Below are 16,962 nucleotides of genomic sequence, written 5' to 3' on the forward strand. Positions count from 1 at the left end.
ATTAATTACTTAAAAATTGTTTTAGATTCTGTCACTCGCAGTTAAAGAGTAGCTATAATAAGAATGACGGACCTCTACATGCTTTGTAAGTGGGAAATGCTGAAATACCAGTAGTGTATCAAATACTTGTTCTCCCCACTATAAGTGTACACACACACACACACACACACACACACACACACACACACACACAAACATATGTATGTAAACATATACAGACACATATATACAGTATGAGTGGATGATGACAGAAATTCACTTCTTGCTGTGCTAGAAATAAAACATTTAAAATATGACAATTTCTTCCAGTCACTTATCAGCTAGCTGTCATAAACATTCACATGCCCAGAAATGTGTTCAAATTTCTAAAAGCGACAGAGTAGTATTTGTGAGTGTCTTCTTTAGGTTTCTAACAACTGATTAGCTTAGTTCAGTAACAGATGTTCACGTTTCCTTGTCATCCTATTCCATCAAGGGCCGAGCAGGTCATGCCTATAGAAGTCTTCCTCGTGATGCAACCATCCGGACCATTCAATTCCAGAGAGAGATGACAAGGTCGTCCCTGAGTGCCAACCACCCTATGGTGGACCGATGGCTTGACCGGCAAGATCAGGTATAATGATGCCATTAACGAACACCAATTCAATATAATAATTTTCTTAATCTATTCTTAATTAATAATCTTAATGATTTATACAGGAAGTACAATTATTAATATTATATGTTATTAATTAAAATCTAAATATGATATAACCTCTTCTAAATTGACCCATGAGTTTGGTTTTATTGAAAGCTAAGGAGCTCACCTACCAATCACACTGAGCTCAGCCTGCTGAGATGGTGGAATATATATCAGAAAAATGTCAAACATGAAGGCTGGACGGTACTAAGAAAGATTTTGTCACTATCAGCAGGTACATCTATATTTGAATTTCAGCAATTGATTACAACCGAGAATGATTTATTGATTCATTTATGTAACCAAAAATGTTTATTTTAAACTACCGGCAGTCATTCTTGTTGTACACAGACACATAGATTCAAACAGTTAATGGAAATATTTTTTAAGGATGAGAGATGTATGGAAAAAGAAGAAAACTACATTTTTGGAAAGTTATTTTGACATTCAGTTATGGCTTATATTAGCTGATTTACTACTATGAGATCCATGCAAACTTTCATATCCTGCTCTAAATCTAAGTTCCTCGGAAATTTCACACTGTTACTTTCTGTCAAAATGTATCACATCCCGCTATGGTTAAAACAGGAAGAAGAGACAGATCATGACGACAGGGACCCTGGGTGCTGACTTTAAACAGAAATAGTGTCTGACATCAGACTTTATATTTATGTTCTGTAAAGTGACAGTCCTTTTAGAGCTACTGCTAGTCCTGCAGATGTGTTTCCTCTCTCACATCACCTCACTCTGTCTGCACTCTTCCTCTCACTCAGAAACTAGTCCCTCTGGTCCTCAGTCTGTCAAAGGCGAGGCTCTTGTTCCATTTACAAAATAAGTTAAGTAACAGAGCAGTGCAGAAATGGTCTAGTCAGAAGACTATAAGCAAAGAAGATTTCATCTTTGCCATTTTGAGATGTTATTGATCAGGATAAGTAAAAAAAAACATCTCTCTATCTATCTATCTATCTATCTATCTATCTATCTATCTATCTATCTATCTATCTATCTATCTATCTATCTATCTATCTATCTATCTATCTATCTATCTATCTATCTATCTATCTATCTATCTATCTATCCATCCATCCATCCATCCATCCATCCATCCATCCATCCATCCATCCATCCATCTATCTATCTGTCTTAGAATGTATGTATATTCCACAGTTCTATTCATCTCCATTGAAGTGGTTATGAATAATGTCTTGGAAGCAGTCAAATTTTAAAAGTGGAAAGAAAAAAAATAAAATTGGATAAAGATAAAATTATTTCAAAAGTTGAAATCTTTCCCAGAGAGAGGATTAAGGTTTCAGTCACAAAATGAGATTATTATTTTAGAATCCACCTAATCAGGATGTAAACAAGTAATGAAGGCAGCAGGTGTCTAAGCTGCTAAATGTGAGTATCCAGAAAACTAATTCTTGATGCCTTCTGAGAATTTGTAATCTGGCAGCTGTAAGACAGGGTGGCTCATGAAACACAAATCCACACCTGAGATGTTAAAAAGTGCCGTCTGAAATCTTGGTGCCAAGTACACTTTATTTACACTTTAAGGACTTCTCTTTTTTTCTCTAATTTTCTCTCTTTAATGGACAGGAATTAGAGTGACAACGAATCAGGAGATAAAAATCTGTGATATGGGTTAATGACACTGGAATACAGTCAGAGAGAGACAATTACTCTAACACAGATGGACACACGAGACTTAAAAAAAAATGCCATTTATCAGTTGTTTTTTCTCACTTTTTTGTTCTTCATAGGGCTAAAGGTGTCTGAAAACAATTAGTAAATTAAGGGGTCACACTTTTCCACATCTTTAACAGCAATTTATTAAAAATTGCCATGTCTATGATTTTACCTTCCCTCACAATAACCACAAAAGGATTTTTTGCTGAATAGTTTACTTAATACTCAATACTTATTACACTTAATTGTGTATACCACCCAAGTGACCTTAATCTGCTTTAATTATTTTAGCCTCAAAACCTGTTTGAAACACAACATTCAAATATTTAACAGTTAATTGTCAGTGAATGTTTTTAATATGCAGATTTAATATGGCATTATTATTTTGTCAAGTTGATGCAGTTGAAGCTGTGAAATTGTACTATCCTCATTTTTATTTATTCTTAGAATACCATCAGGTGTTACTGTGGCATCCTAAAAGATTGTGTCAGTCCAAGTAACACAAGGTGACTCTTTATTACAGCACTTGTGCCAGTTTGAATAGGACCGATTTATTGGGATTGCAAGACATAAATGAACAGTGTATCATTAAACCACTCAAGAAAATATGAAATAAAATAAAATAAAACTAAAAAAAAACAAGTAATGTTACCATGGACACAGTCACAGGCCAGAAATTTTAACGTTAGATGACAAGAGTTACATCAACAGTAAACGAACACAAGGTAAATAAGTTTATGTAAGAAAGGGGTTTTTGAACCCTGTTTTGTGGTCAGTTGCAATAGAGCAGAAAAATGTCAAAAAAATATAAACAATTACAATAAATTCACTTTAATTGCCCCTTGGGGACAAATAAAGTATTATTCTTATTGTGATTCTGATAATTTGTACTGAAGACCTTAAAACACTTGATAGCCTTAACCTTGACAATTTATATTTCATTGTATTTCTTATTGTCCCTCCTTCCTACTATTATCTATTACAGTTATGTTTTTGCTTGAAACTCTGGCACAACAATTTCCTTCGGGATAAATAAAGTTGTTCTCATCTCATCTCATCTCATCTCATCTCATCTCATAACAGGAGTATAATTAAATAATTCTGCCCACAAACTGCTGCTGTTATGAAAATGTAGTGAAACAACACACAAACATTTATATTCATAATATTTGATTTGGATTTGATTTAACACACGCACAAACACACACACTATACACACATTTTTTCTTATTGATTAGTCATAAAATTTGATGCTAAGTGAAATATAAATTATTGTGTGGGCTGAATATATAGGGAAAATAGCACAAACCACGCACACATACACAAACTTGTTTATTTTCTCCTGTTTTTTTGTGTAGTATGACATAGTTTTGTTAGTGATTTAGTTGTTTTTGGAGGGTTGTCATGTTTTTTGTTCGGCTGGCCAGGGGGTCTTCTGGCCGGTTGGCATCTTCAGAAGCTATGGCTAATGCTGGAGCCCTCTCGAAGCTAATATGGGAGCACGGCATCAAGGTGGGTTCCAGTGGCTCTCCAAGCAGCGTGGTTGAGTTGGCTTTGGCCGTCGGAGATTTGAACAGATCTGTGAAATGAATGGATCTGCCCGGTTAAGGGCAGACGGAAGTGGAGCGTTAACACACTCCCTGTGTGAGTAATAGGGGTGAGGCTTGTGAGTTGCGCGGAGAACAGAGTGAAGAAACAGATAAGATAAGAATAGAGCAGGTGGGTGAGTGTGCAGGGGTAAGTGAAGCTTGTTATGGTGATGCAAATTGATGCAACAGGTGTTGTAGAGGGCTGTGGCAGCCAGATGAGTTATGTAGATCAGAACCAGATGAGTGAGGAATGTGAGGTAGCAGGTGTCAATGAGAGACAGGTGACTGAGACATGTGCTTTTATTCAGGTCAGCGACAATTAAAAGAAAATTCTGTGACAGGTGTCGTGGACAGGGCAGCAGAGATGATGGAGCATGAGGCTTCAATGACTCTGGTGCAGAAACAAAGGAGAATCAAGTGAAAACTAGTGCTAACCACTACAAGGGGGCAGGCGACATAGAAACCCACTCTCTGACAGCAGCAACAGTGAGAGCTGCTGTTCTAATTATTCTGATTACAGTGGTGTTTCGCTTCCAGACAAAAGGAGAACTTTTACCCCGCAACACTGCTGAAGAACTACCTTCAGCAAATCAAGTTTATGAAAATTGTTAAATTGCAGGGTTATTTCTTCACAGTTTCCCATCATTCAACTAGGCGTCACTTCAGATCACCAACAATTGTACAGACTGAAAGGTAATGCCAAAAGTCAGAAAACAGATATATTGACGTGTTTCAGGACAGAACCCCTCAGCACTTTGGTGTTTTCCTATTGGCAGTATTTATTATAGTTCCTACATTTCTCACATTGCATGGCTACTTTTAAGATTGGAACTTTAAACCTGAGTTATTGACAGGTTCATCAAAAACGCTTCAACTCGACAAGAGAAGCACTTTTTAACCAACATTGCAGGATTTTGGTTGGGTTTCAGTTATTCTGACATATACTAAATGGCCAAAAGTATTCGCTCACCTGACTTGACTGGCATATGAACTTAAGCGACATCCCATTCCTAATCCATAGGGTTCAATATGATGTTGGCCTACCCTTTGCAGCTATAACAGCTTCAACTCTTCAGGGAAGACTGTCCACAAGGTTCAGGAGCGTGTTTCTAGGCATTGTTGACCATTCTTTCAGAAGTGCATTTGTGAGGTCACATTTGTGAGGCCTGGCTCTCAGTCTCTGCTGTAATTCATCTCAAAGGTGTTCTATCAGGTTTAGGTGAGGACTGTGCAAGCCAGTCAAGTTCATCCACACCAGACACTGTCATTCATGTCTTTATGGAGCTTGCTTTGTGCACTGGTGCACAGACTAAGTCACTTCCTACCCTGGAAGTGAGAATTGATGGGATAAAATACCTCTGTGAGTTTCCGGGGGGGGGGGGTGATAATGTTGTGGAGAAGAATTTGGAAAGCCTTGCACAGAAAATAGCTGACAAGTTGGCAAAGTGGAACTGGTTACACATCCAAATTTCATGTAAAGTCAGAGTGTTGGTTTTAAATAACTTAGTATCCTCCCCACTGTGTTACCGGTTAGCCTTTCTGGACCCTCCATCAGGGCTCTTGGCCCAAGCACACACCAAGATGGCCATTTATTTTGGAATGGTTTGCTACAGTCGTTTTTTTTTTTTACTCACAGATGAGGGGGGTCAGGGCCTCATCCACCTTAGGCAGCAGAGCAGCCACATTAAGAGTGCAATTTTTTTCTGAGGTACCTTGCAGGAACCCCTGAGTTAGTTTGGAGGGAAGTGGCCAGCTGCATTTTCACGCGCATTAATGACCTGTTGCTGGTTTTTGCTCTGTTTTTAACTGATTTTAGATGATGAAAATTAGATGTGTTAGCTAGGCACTTATGCTTGAATATGAAGACTACAACAGAATAGAATATTCCTTAAATCATTCCATAGTAGGAACATTTCAAAAGGCATGGTTGAAGTGGAGTTTGCCTTCCACAAGGCCGCAGGGAATTTGAATATGTTTTTGGTGCAATGGGGACTACAAGGAATCCTATGTAGTGTCTCCATACAAGGACAGCTAAAGTTCAGAACAATGCCAGGTTGAGTTACAGTATATTTGGCTACATTAATGCTGTTGTCATGTCTCGATTTGAAAAATCAAAATCAAAAAATCTTCATCTTATTTTTCTAATCTATTTTTTAAACCGTATTACCTGTATCCTCTTCTCTGACCCCAATCAACTTCATGTCTTTTTTGATTACATGCATAAATCTTCTCTTTGGTCTACCTCTCAGCCTCCTACCTGGCATTTCCAACGTCAGCATCCATCTACCTTCTACTCAGTCTGGAATGTCTGACCTTATCTCAAAATATTTTACATGCGCTGTCCCTCTGATGGCCTCATTCATGATCCCATCTATCCTTGTGACTCTCTAAGAGAACCTCAACCTCATCATCTCTGCTACCTCCAACCCTGCTTCCTGTCTTTTCCACAATATCACTGTCTCCATACAGCCTTGTTGGTCTCACTACTGTCCTTTCATTTTGGCTGTTACTGTTTCATCACACAACACCCCTCACACTCTTTTCTACCCATTCCAACCTGCTTGAACGTACATCTTCATCTCATACACACTCTCCATTGCCAAGCAGTTAAAATCCTTCACTCTCTTCAGTTTTCTCTTAGTGGAAACAGTCAAACTTGAGCAGATCTCCAGTCCTCCAAGTGCCTCCTTTTCTATTTTGGCCAAATGAGGCACCATATAAAGCTAGTTTTTACGCACACCAAAGTGGTCCCTGGATTCCTAAGCAAACTGTGAAAAAAATCACTTCGGTTTAAAGCATTAAGACCACTCAGAGGTTCTTCACTTTTAGATTATATAGTTTCAAAACCCCTCCGAAATAGTAAATTCTGCGAAACTATTATTAAATATCTCTGACTCAAACAGTTCACTCAGATCTGAGTGAGGAGTCAATTTAAAATACTGTTTGCATGATCAACATGCAGTCGTTTTGAGAGTTGGCATCAACGTCCGATGCTTTTCGTACTTTGTTGATCTTTTTTGGTATTGATCTACAAAAGCCAAGTAATAATGGAAGGCAAAAGTGATTGGCAAGTTTCCTTTTTTCATTAGATTTTACAGACAATAAATTAAGACCAACACATAGAATACAAGAGACTGAAAAGAAAGTTTCAGCAATTAATTTTATGAGCCATTGTTTGCCAGTGACTATGTTGATAGATCACACAGTTTCAGACCCAGTGGCCCACTGTAGTTAATGAAAGAGTTGCAAAGCAGGAGAAAGTGCATAATAAATGCAATCCTCCTTTTGTCTTATCTGCAATTGGTGTTTACACTTTTACATGTGTCCTTGAAATATTAAGATAGATTGGGCTCGTGCTATCAATGTGTGTGTGCTCTTCAGATAGATGCTTAAGGATGATACATAAAACATCTTTAGGCGGAAAAAACCCAGAGCAGTAGTTGCAACCCTACACCAATCCCCTACACCACCTCCTTCATAATTAAGCCTGGAACAAACGCACACAAAATAGTAAATGTGTGTGGTCATGCAAAAAAGTGTTCCAATACTTTTACCTATCAGCCAGCTATCATGTTTTATATGTGTGTGTTCAATTTATGTAGTTTTGAAAAAAGTCATAGTTTGTCTTTATCAATTGCATTACTTCTTTACTACTTCTCCCTGTGTTTTTTTTTTTTTTAATTTGTGCAAAAACGTACACATACATCCTTCCATTCTCCTACCACTTATCTGGGCTAAGACCATGGTGCAACAGCCTAAGTAGAGAGGCCAAGACATCCCTCTCCCTGGTCACTTAGTCCAAGTCTTCTGGCAGAATGAGATGTTCTTAGGCCAGCTGACAGACATGGTCCATCCTGCATGTCTTATAGGACAAGCAGAACCGTTATCATGTGAAATGCATATATCATGTGTTTTTGATTTATGATGTAAGGTGGGGAAAAGTGGCCAAAAGTATAAGCTCACCCATCCAAATCATCGGAATCAGGTGTTCAATCAAGCACTCAGGCATGTAGACTGTTTTTACAAATATTTGAGAAAGAATTGGTTGCTCTCTGGAGCTCAGTGAATCCCATCGTGGAACTGTGATAGGATGCCACCTGTGCGACAAATCCAGTTGTGAAATTTCCTCTCCTTGCTCCTAAATATTCCACAATCAACTGTCAGCTGTATTATAAGAACATGGGAGTGTTTGGGAACGACAGCAACTCAGCCACGAAGTGGGAGGCCATGTAAACTGATGGAGCGGGGTCAGCAAATGCTGAGGCGCAAAGTGCCAAGATTTTGCCAAATTTTTGTAGTGCCAGTTGCGACAGACCCCCAAACTTCATAGGGTCTTCAGATAAGCTAAAGAACAGCGTGCAGAGAGCTTCATAGAATGGGTTTCAATGACCGAGCAGCTGCCAAGCCATGCATCACCAAGTGCAATGCAAAGTGTCGGATGCAGTGGTGTAAAGCACGCTGCCATTGGACTCTAGAGCAGTGGAGACGCCTTCTTTGGAGTGACCAATCGCACTTTTCTATATTGCAATCTGATGGACAAGTCTGGGTTTGGCGGTTGCTAGGAGAACGGTACTTGTTTGACTGCATTGTATCAAGTGTGAATTTAGGGAGTGCTTGGCCCCTACCAAGACATTTTGGACAATCCATGCTCCCAACTTTGTGGGAATATTTTGTAGCTGGCCCTTTCCCTTTCCAACATGACTGTGCACCAGTGCACAAAGCAAGGTCCATAAAGACATGCATGACTTGCACAGAGTCCTTATCTCAACCCAATAGAACACCTCTGAGGAACTTTGAGCTGAGACTGAGAACCAGGCCTTCTTGTCCAACACCAGTGTATGACCTCACAAATGCACTTCTAGAAGAATGGTCAAAAATTCCCAGAAACACACTCCTGAACCATGTGGACAGCCTTCCCAGAAGAGTTGAAGCTGTTCTAGCTGGAAAAGGTGGACTGACATCATATTGAACCCTATGGATTAGGAATGGGATATTACTTAAGTTCACATGCGAGTCAAGGCAGGTGAGTGAATACTTTTGGCCATGTAGAATATGTACAGCATAGTCTCAGTTGACAACTGCATTCTGACAAGTAGCGCTATTGTTGTCAATGAGTATTGCTAACCAGTGCAGCAAACTGCTGCTCTAATATTAATATCGGCCTTTTTTTCAATGGTTGAAATGAATAACATCTCTTAAGTGCGTTCAAATTGCAGTTTGTCAGAAACACTCTCGTCTAGCTTAAAAGAGTATGGCCCTGGGCCTCACAGTGACCTCTGTAATTGATAAGCCCTTCCAACTTAACTACCATCTCCATTCTAAAGCCCCCGGAAGTAAGTTTATTTTCTCATGTTCTTCTCAAGGCTTCAGAGAGACCTGCCCATATTGCCTTTTACCTTGAAATAGAGGTCTTACTTTGCATTTGGATATATCATGATTTCAACAGTAATATTGGTTAAGTCTATGGAACAGTGTTGGGATCAATCACTAATTGGGATCAATAGGATAATTGTACAAAAAAGATGTACTGATGTGGAAGCAAGGGTTCGTATTAGACTCTATAATAAAATTTGATTTTTTTGTCCTAAAGCCATTGAACAAAAACCTCCTAATTAGCAGTTTTATAGCTTTCTATAATAATCAATGCTGTTTAAACTCTTAATTGCATATTAAAGGAAACAAAATCCAAAAAAAAGACCAAAACGAGGTTTTACATATAAAAGTTGATGAGGTTCTGCTTCCTTTTGCTCCCATTTGTGGCAAAGTTATTGCATGATGTGACTGGTGATATATACTATATATACTATATACTATTTACTCGACTGTAAAGTCAAGAGTCAAGATCAATGAAATGTAAGGGGTAGAACACTCAAAATGTCATGTCCTTATAATGCAAAAGGATGAATGCATGTAATGGATATTAACCAAAAAGTGTAATAATGAGCAACACAGTGTTAAACTAGGTGAAGCTTACTCTGTCTTTGACATTAGAATTTATTTCTATTACCATTTTGAATGAACAACAATGTAAAATCAATTGCCGAAGTTCAATGATTGTGACTCATTAGATTTTGAGTTAGTTTAAGAACTCAGAAAAGGCTTATTGATACCATAATCATATACTGCATTATAACGGTAAATATAACAACATGTATTTCTCTATTACACCTTCCTTATGCCTGTGAAGTATTCTCGGGATGAATGTATTATTAATTATAGTCACACACATTTAAAAGGTTTGACTGTTACATTTTTCAATGATTTTAATATTAAATTATATGCATTATGAATGCATTTAGAAAAACATTGCTCTTCAGAAATGTATGTCTGGCAGCATTTGTTCATACCATATTACATGAGGCATTTTATTTCACCCCAGTTTGTTAAAAGTGTGAATTAAAAAATAGTGCTGAGATTTTCTGTGTGCTATTTGCCATATACCTACTCACACTAGCATGCACATTCTGGCACATACACAATCACACACACACACCAACACTCACTAACACACAAAACCAAGGAAAGCAGGTAATGAAAGTCATTTTTTTAACAATTCATTGTACACTTCACAACTTACCGGTGATCCACAGCTTATAATTGTGACATGATGTACCAAAGGTCAGTGTGAAAAGTTTGACAGCAGGAAACTATATGGCGTGACAGACGAAGCTAAAAATGTTGTTCCAAATCAATTTCTTTGAAATTAAACACAATAACTAGGTCTCTGTTGTTCCATGACAAAGTTTCATACCACAGTGGCTTTTTCTTTCCTGCATTAACAAGATATCTCTCGCTCTTTCTTTCTTCTCTTTTCCTGCCTTATTTTATTGACAATACAGCAAAATGTCCTTATCTTGCTTGAACAGAAAGCAGTAGACACTTTTTTGAAGGTGCCAGCAGTCCTCTTTATCAGCTGCGCTGTAGCTTGAAAGTGTTTAACCTGTCCTCTTCTGCAAACTGTGTTCTTGGATGCGTGAACTACGTGACAGTTCAGATTAGTGTTGAGTGATTTGGGGTTTTAGTAGGCCGATAGCAATGTTTTGTGCCATTCTTCTGAATTTTTCTATTTGTATGCAAAACATCTGAGAGGAAAAAAAAACCTTAGTGTCAGATTATTAGTGTATTGTGAGTGGAAAACACCACTGGAGATGTAGGAATGAAAAAAAAATTCAAACATTTAGACTTGCGCACTATTTTCTCACTTCCCTAAAAAATCAGTGTTTCCTTCTAATTCTGGTCTTTTGGTTTATATTGGTAACATTTCTTTTTATGACAGTGGAAAAGACTTGATTTTTTTTAAAAAGTGTAATTGTCTTTGATTTCTTTAGTTTTTTATCACATTGAAGATGAACACTTTGTCAGTCCCCCACTTCATCTATATTTCCTTCTTCTAAACCCTCTTTTCAACCCACATCTACAGAATCTCCACAATATCATTAGGGATACTATCTGCACTGCTTGTTGTAAACTTGTTAATTCTTGATTAGAGTTCATGCATTCAGCTTCTCCAATTTGCTCTGTGAAGTGAGAAATCAGTTTCTTAAAGTGAATAATTGAACACAGGCATCAGGGTGCCAGCTCATTACCCACAAATCACAGGGAGTGGGGGCACCTTAGTTGAAGACAATAATGACTTCAGGGAATAATCTTGCAGCACTAGCATGAAGTCTGAGCAGCACTGGACACGGGACGTCAATGCTGAAATAGAATTTAAGCCATTTTAAAGAAGTTGATAGTAAGAAAAAAGGTGGTAAGAAAGCCTGTGTGCGCCCCAAAAATTATATCACATCATATTATGTATTGTTATTTAGGAGCTTAGTGTACATTTGAAAAGAAATGGTGAAGCTTACTGTCACGATCAAGGAACAACATGCACTTTGACAATGTCTGCTTTCCTGCACTGAAAAGTCATTCCCTATGATTTATTTGGTGTCTCCTGCTCTCTCAGCCTCTCTTCCCTTCACTTTTATAACACATGTCCACTCTCCACAGAGTGCTGCATGAGTCCATCCCAGCACATTCTCACAATATGCTTTTCTCACTATTTCATAGGTCCCATCAGGGGGCCAATGCTTTTAACTTGTGTCAGGAATGCAATAAGAACCCAGCTAATAGTAAACAACCACATCCTAAGGCTGCTGAGTAACATGACACCAGACTACTTCCCATTCCCTGGTGAAAAGAACCATATCATTTGCATCAGCTGTATAAAAAATGGTCACAACTGAAAGGTAATAGACAGGACATTTATTTGTGCTGCAAGAGGATCCATAAAGTTGTAGTTGACTTAAAAAAACAAATAATTTACAGATCAAAACATGTTCACTGTAGCTTGCAAGTATACAAATACAGTATGAAGTTAATGTTTTTGTTTTTCTTTGTTTGTTTTCTCAGGCCAACTCCACATCATTTAATGAAAATAATTATTGCTTTCAACAGTTAGACCTGAATCGAAGAAGAGAGTTGAAATTGATGAATTCTGACAAAAGTTACTTAAAATAAGACCAATGAAATAACAAGTCAAGTGTTGAGACCACAGAAAGAGTTGGTGGAACCAAGAGCTTATAAATATAACTTTCATATTAAAAGCCAGTCACCAATGTCTGAGATCTGTTATCACTCTAAAAGGTGTTCTTCTGAGATTTGTAATTGCATCTTTTAGCAAAAGTGTTATTTTTCACTGCCAGCTTATAACAACAATGTCAGTTTTAGTTTTTTTTGCAGGACTGTAAATCAGCATTTATTTGTTGAAAATGGCCTGAAGTTATCTTTTAATTTCCATTTATGAAAAAAAAAAAAAAAATCTTCACCATGAATGTGCTTTTATACAAATCATAGATCTCAGACTATATCGAATTTTTGATATAGAGCATACAGGTGCCTTAATAAGATTGAAATTCTGTCAAGGGGTTGCTCTTTTTCTCAGTCTGGACGTGTTAGACATCCCTACAAAGGATTTTCGTTTAGGATTTTCTTCCTTGTTATACTCATCAAGATATGGAACCAGGATTACATTGATAGCTTTTGTCCCTGGGAAAACGGACCAAGTGTGTGACTTTAGGTTTGTATGTAAGTACAGAATGTCAGACTCCTGCTGTTTTTTTGATTATAGTAATTTTAAAAGAACTCGGACACATTGATTCACAAGTGTTAGCTCTGTAATTCATTGCCAGCTGGATTTTTGTTAGTTTTCATATCATTTTGTTCACTCCAGTTTTACAGAGTGACAGCTTCTATTTACAGGCATATCCTGATTTCATTCACATTGAGTAGCGGCTTAGTCAAAATGGTGTTATGAATAGTTCTACATTTTGATCTCAGATACAGATAAGTCATGCATTCTTATTCAAATCTTTTTTTCTCTTTTCCTTTCATTAACACCAATCAAAATGAACAAGGGTTATTTTACTCAAATGGCACCATTCTGATCAGAATATCTTCTAAGTATTCCGATTCTTTGAGTACTTGGGGAGGATTAAGTGGCAACTGCTTTATTGGAATACATTTGCATGCTTCTTTATTGGCAATTCCAATCACTTATGCTTTGCATGCATTTATTTGATGAAAAAAGTGTAAAAGAAAATCCATTTAAAAAATCATATAACCAGCTCAAACACAGATCCCAAAATACTTTGTATTCATCTCCTCTTTATCCTAGTGTTCACCTCCCTTGCCTTTCTTTTCCCTCTTTTTATGGATGCTCTAGAAAAATAAAGCCTGCGTTATTGCTGGGGCTCTGCCAGTCGTTTGGGACCTCTTTTCATAGCTGGCCCTCCACAGGCCCCTCATTTCCAAACAGCCATCTTCATTTAGCTCTGGCTGAGAGCAAAGACCTGGCCAAATGGTTTTCTGTCTCCCCTTATCCAAAAATTTCAGCATTCAATTAAAACCAAAATGGAACAACCCCCCATCTCGATCCAAACTGCTCCCATGATGCTGTGGATAAGCCCCCGCCACCTCTATACTCACCTGCTCAAACAAGGAAGCAAACACCAGCTGATCTATAGAATAGAGCCTCAGCAATGATTGGCTGTAGTGTGTACCAGGGATTAAGTATCCTATTAATTATTCATAGCTCAACATCAGTCACCTCATTCCCTCCTGTCTTTCATCTTCATTGTCAACATACTCAGGGTTAAGGTCACAGCAAGTCAAAACATCCCACAGTTCACGAGATGAGAATCTCATGTAAAAAACTGCCTTCCACATTTTCTTCTTGGATGTCACCATTATTACCCACTTACACAGCATTTGCATCGCAATTGCTGGTACTTTGGTTTGTTGAGATGACAATTTGGCAGGGCTGCAGGTAATTGACCAGAGCTGCGTGACTCATTATGTCAGTGTGATTTTCACTTCCTTAATTGCTGGAAAAGCTACTAAAATGATAACAGTTATACAGAAAAATAAAATGCATGTAATTACAACTCATATCCAAACCAGCACCAAGCTCTCATTGAAATTCAGACAGATGCTATTATTTGAATGGAGGAATTGCTTACCGATGTTCACTGACCTTCACAGTTTGAAAGATGGTTTAAACATTCTGAACAGAGGAAAGCAGACTGTCCTACCACTTAATAAGCTCAAAATGATGATTAATCTGTGAAAAGCCCCATAGTGCCCTTTTTAATGCATGGGTAAAGACCTAGAAATCAGTCGGGACCATACGCTCAGTTGGATTTCACATCTCACTCCCCAGGATAATCTTTTCAGACTCATCTCCCTTCTTGTAAATAAGGTGTATTAAGTGTCATAAAATCCCTTTGAATTGCCCTTTTTTGCATCAAAATTCCAAATCTGGTTTTAACAACCTATGCGAAGTGTTTTAATGTGATGTTCCATACACATTCAGTTTGAAACACCTCCACTATATTGGAACAGCATTACTCACAGAGCTTGCAAAAAGAATGGGCATCCATGGCAAATGCCTGTGAGGATAACTCAGTCGGCTGTCGTTCCTAATCATTTCAACCTGTGGCTGTGTACCGCAAGAGTAGTCTGCTACAGCGGAGGCTATTATTGATTAGGTTGGAAAAAGTCTCAGCCATTATTTCCCTCTTAGGCCTGTTGTCATTGACACAGTGATTGATTCCAACCCTCACAATTACCAAGCCTAATATAATTACTGTACACTATAACAATATGGGCAAAATACTTAGTCTGTGATGTCACTGATTGATCAAACCAGAACTGATTTTGAACAGACGTGTGTGAGTATAATTTACATACTGCTAAGGAGGTAGAAGAATGACCAAGTTAGTAATGAGGAAACAATAAGTAAGAATGAGAAAAGCAATGAGACAAAGGGTTTTGTTTTTTAAATATCAGCCCACATACATTAGTTTTGCTCACAACCCTCCAAGCTCCCATAAGTAACATCTAATATCCAATTTGCGTAATTAGCAAATTGCCTGTCCCTGTATGTATGTATAAACATATACTTACACCCATATATGTATGGAAAATGTAGAAATATACTGCATATTTGTGGATATGTCGATTGAAAGAAAACACTTTACAAAAACATATGTTGTGACGTATATTCAAAAGTTGTACTTTTTCCATTCAAGTTCATTTTTTCCTTACACTGAAATGCATGTTAGGCTGAGACACTAAATAACTGTAAAATCAAACATTGTGCTTCATTTTCTAGCATGTATTATGAAATTATTTGCAATTTGAGGTCCTCTGACCTACTTGTGACACTTAAGATATTGTGTATTTCTGCTCTCTTTAAGATGTTTGCAGATTCATCAATTTATGATCAACAACACTAACCACATGAGAGTAATGATACATAGCTTGAGATCAGAGTTTGAGGTTGATATATGATAGTATATAATGATGTATTATAAGAATGTAAAATCATTTTTTTCTCATTTTTTTTCTCATTTTTTTCATTTTTTTATCTATAATACTATTATTTCTTGCAGTAGTATTGACTTTCATTATTGATTTATTCTATACTTCTGAACCTAGTTCAATCCATTGTAGATCACAATGCCTCATTTTTCTCCCTTCAAGTTGACCAAAACACATCTGATCTCTGATGCTCTGATGCCCTGCTTTGAGCAAGACAAGTGCCCATGGGCAGAGAAACTGTGAAATGGAAGATAACACATGTCTTCGTTAGAAGACAGGCATAGCCTTTTCCCTTAGCACACAAATACAGGACCGTAGTATCAGGCCCTCTCTCCTCTTTCTTACAAAGAACCACACCCATACACACCCAAACACACCCATACACACCCATACACACTCACACACACACACACACACACACACACACACACACACACACACACACACACACACACACACACACACACACACACACACACACACACACACACATCAGGAAATTGCCAGTGATGCCAGGGTTGCGCAGCTTTGATTTCCTTCCAGATCCTGGCCTTCTCACCTGACAGGGAGCTGATGGGGTGCCAAACCAAGAAAACATTTAGTGAAATAAATCTGAAGCCTCAGACCAACACAACTAATCTAACAGCTGCATTTTACAATACATTACCATTAACTATCAGCAGCAAATTTTCAGATTACACTTATGGAAAGAAAATATGACATTATGTAGAAACTGATTTCTTCCACTTACCCTACAATTACTTGGTGCTATTTATGGAATCTGGATAGGATAAAGTAATTCATTATGAACCTTTTTGTCATCCTCCAAACTCTTTGCTCACCCTTATTTAATCTGCTCTAGCATCAGACATAATGTAAATAAGTCTTAATCATTTTGAACCGTTGGTCATTATAATGAGGATATTGGTGGAAAATACAGGTTTTAGGATGGTGTGGAAGGTTCAGTAGGGTCACTTGGTGCTGCAATCATACCCAACCTAATCACAGGGGTCATATTAGGGCTTATTAGCCTTATTTTAAGTAAAAGATCTTCTTTTCCATGGCAGGGTGTTTTTTTGTTAGATTGACGAAAGGACAACTGGATTTTTCCCATCAGCTGTTATTGCAAGTCTATGTCATCAT

At 37.7% G+C, this 16,962-nt stretch overlaps 1 protein-coding gene across 1 annotated transcript in view; it reads left to right on the forward strand.

The window, feature by feature from the left end:
- The window catches only part of LOC147232216 (partitioning defective 3 homolog), a 330,190-nt gene that overhangs the window by 123,951 nt on the left and 189,277 nt on the right, over window positions 1–16,962 (forward strand). Inside the window, exon 5 of the mRNA XM_086151573.1 lies at window positions 476–613. Coding sequence (XP_086007699.1) covers window positions 476–613 — 138 coding nt within the window. The remainder of the gene's footprint in view (window positions 1–475; window positions 614–16,962) is intronic.

The sequence above is a fragment of the Fistularia commersonii genome, chromosome 8, assembly GCF_037954325.1.
Source record: "Fistularia commersonii isolate RoL2024-O1a breed Wild chromosome 8, RoL_Fcom_v1.0, whole genome shotgun sequence".
Taxonomy (NCBI): domain Eukaryota; kingdom Metazoa; phylum Chordata; class Actinopteri; order Syngnathiformes; family Fistulariidae; genus Fistularia; species Fistularia commersonii.